Source organism: Staurois parvus, unplaced genomic scaffold (genome assembly GCF_062004578.1).
Source record: "Staurois parvus isolate SC_StPar_1 unplaced genomic scaffold, SC_StPar_1.0 ptg001484l, whole genome shotgun sequence".
Taxonomy (NCBI): Eukaryota; Metazoa; Chordata; class Amphibia; order Anura; family Ranidae; genus Staurois; species Staurois parvus.
The window spans coordinates 147,443-163,256 of NW_028319280.1; the positions used below are offsets into that span (position 1 = coordinate 147,443).

The window sequence follows — 15,814 nt, forward strand, 5'->3', positions numbered from 1 at the left end:
CCCCGACTGCACCAATGTAATGGAACCGACCCCAGACTGCACCAATGTAACGGAACCGACCCCGACTGCACCAATGTAATGGAACCGACCCCGACTGCACCAATGTAATGGAACCGACCCCGACTGCACCAATGTAATGGAACCGACCCCAGACTGCACCAATGTAACGGAACCGACCCCGACTGCACCAATGTAATGGAACCGACCCCAGACTGCACTCGGGTATTTCCGTTAGACTCCCGCTTCCCTGTCCGAACACAGATCCCCGGACCCCACCGCTGATCATACAAGACTAGACTACACCAGTTTCAATCGTCCAAATACATTGCAGGTAAAAAAAAGAAGTGGAAAAGCCTACCAGCATGCCGCAGAGAAGGACACTGACTTTCAGTGCAGAAGCAGTGGTCTCTCTGCAGAGGTCCAACATGCTGCCCGCTAAGTCAGGACAATAGCTCTGCAATCGGCAAAGCCTATGTTCCCCATGGGTTGAGGAGCTCTGGTTCTGACTCAGTAGGGGGTTCCATGGACACCTGCAGAGAGGCCACTGCTTCCACACAGGGAGCAAAGATGCTCCTCTGCAGCAGGCTGGCCGGTGACAGGCTGTTGCACTCAGGCTGAGGCTGCGTTCTAGGAAACGTGAACTGTAGGACTTTGCGCACGTTTTGTTTTGACGTAGAAAGACAAGTGTGAACAGACCAAAGACGAGACACATGAAATGCTCTCCTCTGATTGGCTATAAATTAACATGTGACGACTTGAACGAAGCTATATTCTTGAATACAGATCACGTGTAACATGTATGTCAGGTGTGTGCACATCTCATTGTACTTGCCAGGCTCCTCGGGATCAGCACTCACCTTGGTGTCTGGTTCGGTGTCAGAGCTCCTCTCGGTGTAGTTGGACCAGTGTACCCTGTCATCACTGAACTGGACCGAGAAGCTGCTGACGTAGATATCGGAGGAGCCGCCACCCTGCACTGCAATTCCTGGAACACGATGGAGAATGACACATGAGAGTCTATCCCGCAGTACACCTGTCCATAGTCTGCCTGTCATGTGATTGCCATACCGCCAGTGAGGCATGTGCCTCTCTGCTCCTCCCACCTCCTCTATACTAGGGGACACCAGAAGTCCTACAGAGCCAAGCCGTAAATATGTGGCCCAATCCGCTGTCATGTCCACGGTCATGTCTGCATCACGTGACTACAGTGTGAAGTCTGTAGATGGCTCTGAGGGACATTGTGACCTTTCTGGATACATTGTGGAATGGACCATACACAGAAATCACGTCCAGAGGTGGGCAGGGGAGGTGATCCACAATGATCTGGAACACACCTTGGATCACCTGACACCAGTCCAGATATCTGCGAGGTTCCTTGGCTCCTGCAGGTGACCCATAATGATCTAGATGAAAGCCTGAATCACCTGACACCAGTCTGGATACCTGTGAGGTTCTTCAGCTTCTGCAGGTGATCTTCAATAATCTGGAACACACCTTGGATCACCTGACACCAGTCCAGATATCTGCGAGGTTCCTTGGCTCCTGCAGGTGACCCATAATGATCTAGATGAAAGCCTGAATCACCTGACACCAGTCTGGATACCTGTGAGGTTCTTCAGCTTCTGCAGGTGATCTTCAATGATCTGGAACACACCTTGGATCACCTGACACCAGTCCAGATATCTGCGAGGTTCCTTGGCTCCTGCAGGTGACCCATAATGATCTAGATGAAAGCCTGAATCACCTGACACCAGTCTGGATACCTGTGAGGTTCTTCAGCTTCTGCAGGTGATCTACAATGATCTGGAACACACCTTGGATCACCTGACACCAGTCCACATAACTGATGTTCCTGGGCTCCGGCAGGTGAGCCACAATGATCTGGACAAAAGGCTGAATCACCTGACACCAGTCCGGATACCTGCGAGGTTCCTTGGCTCCTGCAGGTGACCTACAATGATCTGGACCAAATCCTGGATTGCCTGACAGCAGTCCAGATACCTGTGAGGTATCAGGTGATCCAGGACTTGGTCAAGATTATTGTGGAACACCTGCAGGAGGGGCCTCACTGGAATCTACACAGGTATCAGGTGATCCACAATAATATGGAACAAATGTTGGATCACCTGATACCTGTCTAGATACCTGTCAGGCCCCTCGGCTCCTGCAGGTGTTCCACAATGATTATGTCCTGGATCACCTGATACCAGTCTAGACGCCTGTGAGGTTCTTTGGCTTCTGCAGGTGATCTACAATGATCTGGAACACACCTTGGGTCACCTGGCACCAGTCCAGATATCTGTGAGGTTCCACAACTCCTGCAGGTGATCCACTATGCCCTGGAAAAAAACCCCAGATCACCTGACACTGTCCTAGATACCTATGAGACCCCACGGCTCCTGTAGGTGATCTAAAATGATCTTGACCAAGTCCTGGATCACCTGATACCAGTCCAGATACCTGCAAGGTTCTTCATCTCCTGCAGGTGATCTACAATGATCTGGATGAAAGCCTGGATCACCTGACACCAGACCAGATATCTATGAGGTTTTACAACCCCTGTAGGTGATCCACTATGATCTTGAACAAACCCCAGATCACCTGACACCAGTCTAGATACATGTGAGGTCCATTGGCTTTTGCAGGTGATCCACAATCTAAATCAACAAATGTTGGATCACCTGATATATGTTTAGATACCTGTGAGGCTCTTAGGCTCCTGCAGATGATCTACAATGATCTGGGCCAAATCTTGGATCACATGACACAAGTCCAGATACCTGTGGGGTTCCTTGGCTCCTGCCAGTGATCCACAATGACTTGAAACAAGCCCCAGATCACCTGACACCGGTTCAGATACCTGTGAGGTTCCATGGCTCCTCCAAGTGATCTGCAATAATCTGGACCAAATCCTGGATCACCTGAAGTCTGTCTAGATACCTGTAAGGTGTGACTCCTGCAGGTGGTCTACAATAATCTAGAACAGGGGTGGGCAACTGTGGCCCTCCAGCTGTTGTAGAACTACAAGTCCCATGAGGCATTGCAAAACTGACAGTTACAAGCATGACTCCCAAAGGCAGAGGCATGATAGGACTTGTAGTTCACCAACAGCTGGAGGGCCACAGTTGCCAACCCCTGATCTAGAACAAACCCTGGATCTCCTGATAATAGTCCAGATACCTGTGAGGTTCCTTCACTCCTCCAAGTAATCTGCAATGATCTGGACCAAATCCTGGATCACCTGAAGTCTGTCTAGATACCTGTAAGGTGTGACTCCTGCAGGTGATCTACAATAATCAAGAACAAACCCTGGATCGCCTGATAACAGTCCAGATACCTGTGAGGTTCTTCAGCTCCTGCAGGTCAATCTGTAGGTAGGGAGCCTTGGGCGGGTGATCTGAGTAATCGTTGCTTTGTGGGCTCCAGCCATGACGTTCCGCCACCGGAGAGACTCGGTTGAGCTGGGCTGTGTACGCCGGATGATCAGCCAGTTCTGAGGAGGCTGTAAAGCTGTGCGGTGGGAGCAGGGAGATCCGGAGAGGTTTATAACATTCGTCTGTGAAGACAAGGGCCAGAAATGGTGAGAATCGGTGAGAGCTCCTGAAAAGATGACTCAGACCTAGATTAACACCTAGCTGACAGAGAATTTCTGACTGGACCACGTAGGCTTGTGGTGTAAATGAGGTCATCGTTGGTCACCTTACAGACCATCAAAGAAGAACCACAGAACGGGCAACTACCACCCTCCAAGGATGGAGAGGCCTTTACAAGCTAAGACCCTACGTTGTCTGGGAACCACCACTCATTTTCCTTAGACCAGAGGAATCATCTATAATAAATCTGAAATATTAGTCGTAGGGAGAAGAATCTTGGTGATTCTGACGCAAATGCCAAATGGTATGTCCTGGCTTTATGGAACAACCTAGAGATGGACTGAATGGGTGTATGGGCTCGTTCACAGCAGCCATGGTATGTTTGGACCTGCTGTGATTGGGATGATCTGCACATGTGTGGGTCCACTCAGCTGACAATGTGCAGGTGGTGCTAAGCTACCCTAAATCGTGCGTCTGGTGTGTGTGGGCGGTAGGAAAAGTGAAAGTGTGCCGGGGTTCCAGCTCACAGAAATCTCAGAATTACTAGGCTGCTTCCCAATCCGTAGAGTGCACCAGATTGTCTTGGGTGAGTCGTCCTCCAGTGGTGGCTGGAGGTGACCTCCCCAAAAGAAGGTCTTTTCTCATTCCTCCATCAAGCAAGTATCGTGATCCTGTTAGCAAATTGTCATGGACCAATGGCCTTGACATAGATTATAAGGGCTACTGCATTCCTCCTCCTCTATCCATGCATGATGCATACTAGAGACATGCAGGCCCCAGGCAGCCCATGAAGTGGGTCAGATTCCAGGCTTATATCATGAATTCACACATCATACCTCCTCCATACTTACCTCCAGCAGTGGGCAGCGGGTAGGTAGTCAGCCCGGGGATGGGAATGGTGACTGGAAGGCCTGTAGGTAGCATTCTGGAACCTTCTGTCTTGTTTGGAGCTGAGGTGAGGAAAAAGGAAATTGGTGCACAATATATCTATGATGAAATATGAACAATATATATAAATCTCCTTCTGAATAATAATACTTGCAGGCTCCCCCTGACTCCTCCTGCTGTCCCGCCACCTCCCCTTGGGGTCCCCACTTCTCCCCCTGTCCTTTTCCTGGGGGTCCCATCATATCCCACTGGGGTAACACCACATCCTCTTGGGGTCTCATCACATCCCCACGGGTACTACCATGTTACCCTGTCCTCCACTTGGGGTTCCATCTGCTCCCCTTGGGGTTCCACTGCATTCCTTGGGTTCCCACCACTTCCCCTTGGGGTCCCACTGCCTTCCCCTGGTGTTACAACTTCTCCCCCTGCTCTCTCTGTGGGGTCCCACCACCTCGCTCTGGGTTCCCACTGCCATTTCTTGGAGTCCAAACTTCCCCCCCTGCTCTTTCTGTGGGGTCCCACCACCTCCCCTGGGGTCCCACCACATCCTCTTGGGGTCCCATCATGTTCCCCACATCCCCCTGGGGTCCCACCAAGTCCCCCTGTTCTCCCCTTTGGGTCCGAACACATCCCCCTGGGGTCCCACTGCCTTCCCCTGAGCTCCCACCCCCTCCCACTGATTCCCCACTATCTCCCCCTGGGGTCCCACCACATCCTCCTGGGGTCCCATCACGTTCCTTTGGGTCCCGCCATGTTCCCCTGTCCTCCACTTGGGGTTCCACCTGCTACCCTTGGGCTTCCACTGACTTCCCTTGAGTTCCCACCACTTCCCCCTGGGGTCCCAGCTTCTCCCTCTGCTCTCTCTGTGGGGTCCCACTACCTCACCCTAGGGTCTCGCCACATCCTCTTGGGGTTCCACCACATCCCCCTGGGGTTCCACCACATTCCCCCTTTTGGGTCCCACCACCTCTCCCTGTTCTCCCCTTGGGGTCCCACTGCCTCCCCCCTGGGGTCCCACCATGTCCCCCTGTTCTCCCCTTGGGGTCCCACCACCTCCCCCTGGGGTCCCACTGCCTCCCCTGTGATCCTACTGACTCTCCTAGAGCCCAGCAATCCATCCACCTGACTCTCCCCTCCCGTCAGCTGGCTTCCTGTGGACATTTAGTGCCTGAATACAGGAAGTACAATGTGATACAATGTAACGCGTCCATTTGTAGCCGACTAATCCCACCAGCGGTGATCTGACTACCAATGATAAGTATGGTGCCATCTATGGGCACGGTGGAAGACTGCACACTGACCTGTCCCCGTACAATGGCAGCAGGTGTCCCCTGAGCTCTCCACCAGGAACTGGCCCTGCAAGAGATGGAGAACATGAGGAGCCATGAACCTTCCCTGGAATATCTGTGATCACATGACATAGCCGTGCCGTTACCGTTGGCTACTGAAGCTCCACATTCTGCGCTGCAATTTCTTATATTAACTGTTGGGTTGAATATGCTAACTGGTTGCTATGGGTTACGGCACGTACACGGCTCCAAAAAATGAAAGGAAGACTTTGTAATCCGAGTCGCATCAAGTCCCTGAACCTCCTGAGATATGGATCTGGTCAGGTTAGTCGCAGAGGGGGTGGTAATCAGTTTCAGCTGCATTGGTGCTCATGGAATTAACATCAGGTGCACTAGATGGGCAACAATGAGACGACCCCCAAAACAGGGATGGTTTTACAGGTGGAGGTTACTGACATTTTTTTCCCTCCTCATCTTTTCTGACTGTTTTACCCTCATTTTGCACTTGGCTCGGGTCAGTGTCACTACTGGTAGCATGAGGCCATACCTGGACCCTACAGAGGTTGCACAGGCAGTCCAACTCCTCCAGGATGGCCCATCAATACCTGCCATTGCCAGAAGGTTTGCTGTGTCTCCCAACACAGTCTCAAGAGCACGGAGGAGATTCCAGGAGACAAGAGCATGGAGGAGGTTCCAGGAGACAAGAGCATGGAGGAGATTCCAGGAGACAAGAGCATGGAGGAGATTCCAGGAGACGAGAGCATGGAGGAGATTCCAGGAGACGAGAGCACGGAGGAGATTCCAGGAGACAAGAGCACGGAGGAGATTCCAGGAGACGAGAGCATGGAGGAGATTCCAGGAGACGAGAGCACGGAGGAGATTCCAGGAGACGAGAGCACGGAGGAGATTCCAGGAGACGAGAGCACGGAGGAGATTCCAGGAGACGAGAGCACGGAGGAGGTTCCAGGAGACGAGAGCACGGAGGAGGTTCCAGGAGACGAGAGCACGGAGGAGGTTCCAGGAGACAAGAGCACGGAGGAGATTCCAGGAGACGAGAGCACGGAGGAGATTCCAGGAGATGAGAGCACGGAGGAGATTCCAGGAGACGAGAGCACGGAGGAGATTCCAGGAGACGAGAGCACGGAGGAGATTCCGGGAGACGAGAGCACGGAGGAGGTTCCGGGAGACGAGAGCATGGAGGAGGTTCCGGGAGACGAGAGCATGGAGGAGATAATGTCAGGGCAGGGGCCGAGGAACGGACAGGCAGGCCTAACAATGTAACGCACTGGCTGACGACAACCACTACCCACAGACCGAAGTCCCTCAGGGCGCGGAGTCTAAGTCCCAGGCTGCCCTTCACCAGGGCCCCTGATGGTGGGGATGGACTTGACGCAGCCAGGAACCAGGTCGCGGCCCCCGAGACACCTCAGCTGCGGTAATGGCCGCCGCCAATGGCGTGTAGCTGGTGGAAGAGACAAAAGAGTAGTCAGACAGGCCGGGTCAACACCAACAGGACAAAACAGTACAGGACAGCAGACGAGAATCACAGGTCACGAGCCGGGTTCAGCAACAGAGGGTCAGATCAAAGGAGAATACAAAGAATAGTCAAGTCACAAGCCGAATCAGATACCAGGAGAGTCACGAGAGTCAGAACAGAGTAATAGCAACACAAAGACACAAGACACAAGTGCAAAGAGCATGTGCGGGCCACAGGCTTATATGTCATCAGCCACACCCCTCTGGGGGATGGACCACAGAGACCTGAAGGCATAAAAGGATTCCCATCATGTACAGCAGAATCCAAGATGGACGCCAGCACATGGCGTAACATAACCTCAGGGAAAAGGTAGGACCTTGACAGATTCCAGGAGACAAGAGCATGGAGGAGATTCCGGGAGACAAGAGCATGGAGGAGATTCCGGAAGACAAGAGCATGGAGGAGATTCTAGGAGACAAGAGCATGGAGGAGATTCCGGGAGACAAGAGCATGGAGGAGATTCCGGGAGACAAGAGCATGGAGGAGATTCCGGAAGACAAGAGCATGGAGGAGATTCTAGGAGACAAGAGCATGGAGGAGATTCCGGGAGACAAGAGCATGGAGGAGATTCCGGAAGACAAGAGCATGGAGGAGATTCTAGGAGACAAGAGCATGGAGGAGATTCTGGGAGACGAGAGCATGGAGGAGATTCCGGGAGACGAGAGCATGGAGGAGATTCCGGGAGACGAGAGCATGGAGGAGATTCCAGGAGACAAGAGCATGGAGGAGATTCCAGGAGACGAGAGCACGGAGGAGATTCCGGGAGACAAGAGCACGGAGGAGATTCCGGGAGACAAGAGCACGGAGGAGATTCCGGGAGACAAGAGCACGGAGGAGATTCCGGGAGACGAGAGCACGGAGGAGATTCCAGGAGACGAGAGCACGGAGGAGATTCCAGGAGACGAGAGCACGGAGGAGATTCCAGGAGACAAGAGCATGGAGGAGATTCCAGGAGAGGAGAACACTGAGGAGATTCCAGGAGACGAGAGCACAGAGGAGATTCCAGGAGATAAGAACACTGAGGAGATTCCAGGAGACAAGAGCATGGAGGAGATTCCGAAAGACAAGAGCACGGAGGAGATTCCGAAAGACAAGAGCACGGAGGAGATTCCAGGAGACAAGAGCATGGAGGAGATTCCAGGAGACAGGCAGTTCCTCTAGGAGGGCTGGACAGGGCCATAGAAGGTCCTTAACCCATCAGCAGGACCAGTATCTGCTCCTTTGTGCAAGGAGGAACAGGATGAGCCCTGCCAGAGCCCTACAAAATGACCTCCAGCAGGCCACTGGTGGGAATGTCTCTGAGCAAGCAATCAGAAACAGACTTCATGAGGGTGGCCTGAGGGCCCGACGTCCTCTAGTGGGCCCTGTGCTCACTGCCCGGCACCATAGAGCTGGATTGACATTTTCCATTGAACCCCAGAATAGGCAGGTCCACCACTGGCACCCTGTGCTTCTCACAGATGAGAGCAGGTTCCCCCTGAGCACATGTGACAGACGTGAAAGGGTCTGGAGAAGCCGTGGAGAACGTTCTGCTGCCTGTAACATGGTTCAGTATGACCGTTGTGGTGATGGGTCAGTGATGGTCTGGGGAGGCATATCCATGGAGGGACGCACAGATCTCTACAGGCTAGACAATGGCACCCTGACTGCCATTAGTTATCGGGATGAAATCTTTGGACCCATTGTCAGACCCTACACTGGTGCAGTGGGTTCTGGGTTCCTCCTGGTGCAGTGGGTCCTGGGTTCCTCCTGGTGCAGTGGGTCCTGGGTTCCTCCTGGTGCGGTGGGTCCTGGGTTCCTTCTGGTGCGGTGGGTCCTGGGTTCCTCCTGGTGCGGTGGGTCCTGGGTTCCTCCTGGTGCGGTGGGTCCTGGGTTCCTCCTGGTGCGGTGGGTCCTGGGTTCCTCCTGGTCAGTGGGCCTTGGGTTCATCCTAGTGCAGTGGGTGCTGGGTTCCTCCTGGTGCAGTGGGTGCTGGGTTCCTCCTGGTGCAGCGGGTCCTGGGTTTCTCCTGGTGCGGGGGGTCCTGGGTTCCTCCTGGTGCAGAGGGTCCTGGGTTCCTCCTGGTGCGGAGGGTCCTGGGTTCCTCCTGGTGCGGTGGGTCCCGGGTTCCTCCTGGTGCGGTGGGTCCTGGGTTCCTCCTGGTGCGGTGGGTCCTGGGTTCCTCCTGGTGCGGTGGGTCCTGGGTTCCTCCTGGTGCGGTGGGTCCTGGGTTCCTCCTGGTCAGTGGGCCTTGGGTTCATCCTGGTGCAGTGGGTGCTGGGTTCCTCCTGGTGCAGCGGGTCCTGGGTTTCTCCTGGTGCGGGGGGTCCTGGGTTCCTCCTGGTGCGGGGGGTCCTGGGTTCCTCCTGGTGCGGGGGGTCCTGGGTTCCTCCTGGTGCGGGGGGTCGTGGGTTCCTCCTGGTGCGGTGGGTCCCGGGTTCCTCCTGGTGTGGTGGGTCCTGGGTTCCTCCCGGTGCAGTGGGTCCTGGGTTCCTCCTGGTACATGACAATGCCCGGCCTCATGTGGCGAGAGTATGCAGGCAGTTCCTGGAGGATGAAGGAATTAATACCATTGATTGGCCCCCACACTCACCTGACCTAAATCCAATAGAACCCCTCTGGGATGTCATGTTTCGGTCCATCCGACGCCTCCAGGTTGCACCTCAGACTTTCCAGGAGCTCAGTGATGTCCTGGTCCAGATCTTGGAGGAAATCCCCCAGGACACCATCCGTGGTGTCATTAGGAGCCTCCCCCGACGTTGTCAGGCATGCATACAAGCACGTGGGGGCCACACAGACTACTGAGGACCATTCTGAGTTGCTGCAATGACATTTCACCAACATGGACTCGCCTGCTGCATCATTTCTTCACTTTGATTTTCGGGGTGTCTGTGAATTCAGTCCTCTGTAGGTCGATCATTTCCATCCAATGATGGGGCGTCCTTACGTTCCTCACCCATCCCCCGTCCATGTCAGTATAGAGATCCAGCAGGAGATTCCTCCCCATTGGGGTCTGATGGGTTGTCAGAGTCTTCCTCTCATTGGTGGAGCCGTGTATATATGAGAGATGATGAGTCTTCTACACAGTACGTTACTATAGTGATGGTGTCACCGGATCTCACCTCGGGGCACCCCACATTGATGAACTGGCAGAATTGGGAGCACTGGACGGTCAGGTTCGGCAGACACTGGCACACGTGGCATTCTCCAGACCTCCAACGCTCACCCGTGCTGTAGGTCTTCCCGTGGTATGTACACGCCTCACACGGGTCCGTCTGACACCTTGTATGAAGGAGAGAGAGGGGAGGTAAATGTGTCAGAGAGCAGAACATACAGAGACTGATGGGGGATCCGAGAGCAGGAATGTCAGATATACAGCATGTGACAACCCAACCGACACCGACACCTCACTGTGTACGACACCTCACACCGACACCTCATCATGGACATCTCCTCTCCTCACACCGACACCTCACCATGGACAACTCCTCTCCTCACACCGACACCTCACCATGGACAACTCCTCTCCTCACACCGACACCTCATCATGGACAACTCCTCTCCTCACACCGACACCTCACCATGGACAACTCCTCTCCTCACACCGACACCTCATCATGGACAACTCCTCTCCTCACACCGACACCTCATCATGGACAACTCCTCTCCTCACACCGACACCTCACCATGGACAACTCCTCTCCTCACACCGACACCTCACCATGGACAACTCCTCTCCTCACACCGACACCTCATCATGGACAACACCTCTCCTCACACCGACACCTCACCATGGACAACTCCTCTCCTCACACCGACACCTCACCATGGACAACTCCTCTCCTCACACCGACACCTCATCATGGACAACACCTCTCCTCACACCGACACCTCACCATGGACAACTCCTCTCCTCACACCGACACCTCATCATGGACAACTCCTCTCCTCACACCGACACCTCTCCTCACACCGACACCTCTCCTCACACCGACACCTCACCATGGACAACTCCTCTCCTCACACCGACACCTCTCCTCACACCGACACCTCACCATGGACAACTCCTCTCCTCACACCGACACCTCACCATGGGCAACTCCTCTCCTCACACCGACACCTCTCCTCACACCGACACCTCACCATGGACAACTCCTCTCCTCACACCGACACCTCATCATGGACAACTCCTCTCCTCACACCGACACCTCATCATGGACAACTCCTCTCCTCACACCGACACCTCATCATGGACAACTCCTCTCCTCACACCGACACCTCACTGTGTACGACACCTCACACTGACACCTCATCATGGACAACTCCTCTCCTCACACCGACACCTCACCATGGACAACTCCTCTCCTCACACCGACACCTCATCATGGACAACACCTCTCCTCACACCGACACCTCACCATGGACACCTCTCCTCACTCCGACACCTCACCATGTACAACTCCTCTCCTCACACCGACACCTCACCATGGACAACTCCTCTCCTCACACCGACACCTCACCATGGACAACTCCTCTCCTCACACCGACACCTCTCCTCACACCGACACCTCACCATGGACACCTCTCCTCACACCGACACCTCACCATGGACACCTCTCCTCACACCGACACCTCACCATGTGTGACACCTCTCCTCACACCGACACCTCACCATGGACATCTCCTCACACTGACACCTCACCGTGTACGACACCTCTCCTCACACCGACACCTCACCATGGACATCTCCTCTCCTCACACCGACACCTCACCATGGACATCTCCTCTCCTCACACCGACACCTCACCATGGACATCTCCTCTCCTCACACCGACACCTCACCATGGACATCTCCTCTCCTCACACCGACACCTCACCATGGACACCTCTCCTCACACCGACACCTCACCATGTGTGACACCTCTCCTCGCACCGACACCTCACCATGGACAACACCTCTCCTCACACCGACACCTCACCATGGACATCTCCTCACACCGATACCTCACCATGTACGACACCTCTCCTCACACCGACACCTCACCGTGTAGGACACCTCTCCTCACACCGACACCTCACCATTGACAACTCCTCTCCTCACACCGACACCTCAACATGGACAACTCCTCTCCTCACACCGACACCTCACCATGTACAACACCTCTCCTCACACCGACACCTCACCATGGACAACACCTCTCCTCACACTGACACCTCACCATGGACAACTCCTCTCGTCACACCGACACCTCAACATGGACAACTCCTCTCCTCACACCGACACCTCACCATGTACGACACCTCTCCTCACACCGACACCTCACCGTGTACGACACCTCTCCTCACACCGACACCTCACCGTGTAGGACACCTCTCCTCACACCGACACCTCACCATTGACAACTCCTCTCCTCACACCGACACCTCAACATGGACAACTCCTCTCCTCACACTGACACCTCACCGTGTACAACTCCTCTCCTCACACCGACACCTCACCATGTACAACACCTCTCCTCACACCGACACCTCACCATGGACATCTCCTCACACCGACACCTCACCATGTGTGACACCTCTCCTCACACCGACACCTCAACATGGACAACTCCTCTCCTCACACTGACACCTCACCATGTACAACTTTTCTCCTCACACAGACACCTCACCATGGACAACTCCTCTCCTCACACCGACATCTCACCATTGACACCTCTCCTCACACCAACACCTCACCATGTACAACACCTCTCCTCACACCTACACCTCACCATGGACAACTTCTCACACCGATACCTCACCATGTACGACACCTCTCCTCACACCTACACCTCACCATTGACAACTCCTCTCCTCACACCGACACCTCAACATGGACAACTCCTCTCCTCACACCGACACCTCAACATGGACAACTCCTCTCCTCACACTGACACCTCACCATGTACAACTCCTCTCCTCACACCGACACCTCACCATGTACAACACCTCTCCTCACACCGACACCTCAACATGGACAACTCCTCTCCTCACACCGACACCTCACCATTGACAACTCCTCTCCTCACACCTACACCTCACCATTGACAACTCCTCTCCTCACACCGACACCTCACCATGGACAACTCCTCTCCTCACACCGACACCTCAACATGGACAACTCCTCTCCTCACACCGACACCTCACCATGGACAACTCCTCTCCTCACACCAACACCTCACCATGGACAACTCCTCTCCTCACACCGACACCTCACCGTGTACGACACCTCTCCTCACACCTACACCTCACCATTGACAACTCCTCTCCTCACACCGACACCTCCACATGGACAACTCCTCTCCTCACACCGATACCTCACCATGGACAACTCCTCTCCTCACACCGATACCTCACCATGGACAACTCCTCTCCTCACACCGATACCTCACCATGGACAACTCCTCTCCTCACACCGACACCTCACCATGTGTGACACCTCTCCTCACACCGACACCTCACCATGTGTGACACCTCTCCTCACACCGACACCTCACCATGGACAACTCCTCTCCTCACACCAACACCTCGCCATGTACGACACCTCTCCTCACACGGACACCTCTCCTCACCTGCGGGCCTTCCGGTAGATTCCGCGGCATTGCTTCCCATTGCCATGTTTGCTGGGATTGTTGGGGCTACGGAAGGACCACTGGATGCTCTGCACTCCACATGGACCCAGGCACTCTCCCCAGGGGGACCAGGCTGACCAGCCGCAGTTCACTAGAAATACAAAATGGCAGACACCCAATCATCATATACAATGTATGGGGTATGGTACATCTCAGGCTGGTCTCTGTACACCCCCAACACACAATGCAGATTACCAGAGATGTCCACCAGAAACGTCTACAGAGTGCTGGAAACCAGAGACTGGGACCATGGAACCAGAGACTGGAGCAACATTACAGACTGGGGCCATGGAACCAGAGACTGGAGCAACATTACAGACTGGGGTCATGGAACCAGAGACTGGAGCAACATTACAGACTGGGGTCATGGAACCAAAGACTGGAGCAACATTACAGACTGGGGCCATGGAACCAGAGACTGGAGCAACATTACAGACTGGGACCATGGAACCAGAGACTGGAGCCCTGGTATAAGAGCCTGGCACCATGTAACAAGAGACTGGAGCCCTGTTATAAGAGCCTGGCACCATGTAACAAGAGACTGGAGCCCTGGTATAAGGGCCTGGCACCATGTACCAAGAGACTGGAGCCCTGTTATAAGAGCTTGGCACCGTGTACCAAGAGACTGGAGCCCTGTTATAAGAGCCTGGCACCGTGTAACAAGAGACTGGAGCCCTGTTATAAGAGCCTGGCACCATGTAACAAGAGACTGGAGCCCTGTTATAAGTGCCTGGCACCATGTAACAAGAGAGTGGAGCCCTGTTATAAGGGCCTGGCACCGTGTAACAAGAGACTGGAGCCCTGTTATGAGAGCCTGGCACCATGTAACAAGAGACTGGAGCCCTGTTATAAGAGCCTGGCACCATGTAACAAGAGACTGGAGCCCTGTTATAAGAGCCTGGCACCATGTAACAAGAGAGTGGAGCCCTGTTATAAGGGCCTGGCACCATGTAACAAGAGACTGGAGCCCTGTTATTAGAGCCTGGCACCATGTAACAAGAGACTGGAGCCCTGTTATGAGAGCCTGTTAGATCAGCTCCTGGGTGTACATTGCCCTCTGCTGGGCACTGACCGGTACACTCCGGGTTGGGCCGGCACTGTTTCATCTGACCCTCCTGACACGTGCAGATCTGACAGCTGGCTTTGACCAGTTGGCCGGGCCAGTAGGTGGCGCCCTCCACGTCACAGGGGCACTCCTCTGGGCGCACACAGTGGTTCATATTGTCCATCAGAAGCCCATCGGGACACCAGCATCCTGGAAGGAGAGATGAGGAGAGGGGTGAGGGAGGCATGGAGGTGACACCACACACACAGAGATCACACGGGGTTCCTTCATCTTCTTACCCGGCACGCAGTGCTCATCGCCATGGCAGCTCCTCTTATTGGTCAGATCCGAGCAGGTCTGGGGACACGGGGCACACGACTTATACTGGAGATCAGCAGGACAAGACCGAGACTCTGGACAGCCATCTTGTCGACACACATCTGCAGGGAAATCACGCATCGTCAGGGAAATCACGCAATGTCATGGAAATCACACATCGTCAGGGAAATCACACATCATCAGGGAAATCACACATCGTCAGGGAAATCACGCATCGTCAGGGAAATCACGCATCGTCAGGGAAATCACGCATCGTCAGGGAAATCACGCATCGTCAGGGTCATGGAAATCACACATCATCAGGAAAATCACACATCAGGTAAATCACGCATCGTCAGGGTAATCACACATCAGGGAAATCACGCATCGCCAGGGAAATCACGCATCGCCAGGGAAATCACACATCATCAGGGAAATCACACATCATCAGGGAAATCACACATCAGGGAAATCACACATCAGGGAAATCACAC

General features: G+C 54.2%; 1 protein-coding gene across 1 annotated transcript in view; it reads right to left on the reverse strand.

Moving 5' to 3' along the window:
• LOC149435585 (SCO-spondin-like) overlaps positions 1 to 15,814 on the reverse strand; it is a 234,063-nt gene that overhangs the window by 134,917 nt on the left and 83,332 nt on the right. The window contains 8 exon segments of the mRNA XM_089662513.1: positions 858 to 985; positions 3,338 to 3,556; positions 4,445 to 4,543; positions 5,783 to 5,837; positions 10,409 to 10,568; positions 13,898 to 14,048; positions 15,030 to 15,212; positions 15,302 to 15,442. Of these exon segments, the coding sequence (XP_089518639.1) occupies positions 858 to 985; positions 3,338 to 3,556; positions 4,445 to 4,543; positions 5,783 to 5,837; positions 10,409 to 10,568; positions 13,898 to 14,048; positions 15,030 to 15,212; positions 15,302 to 15,442 (1,136 nt within the window).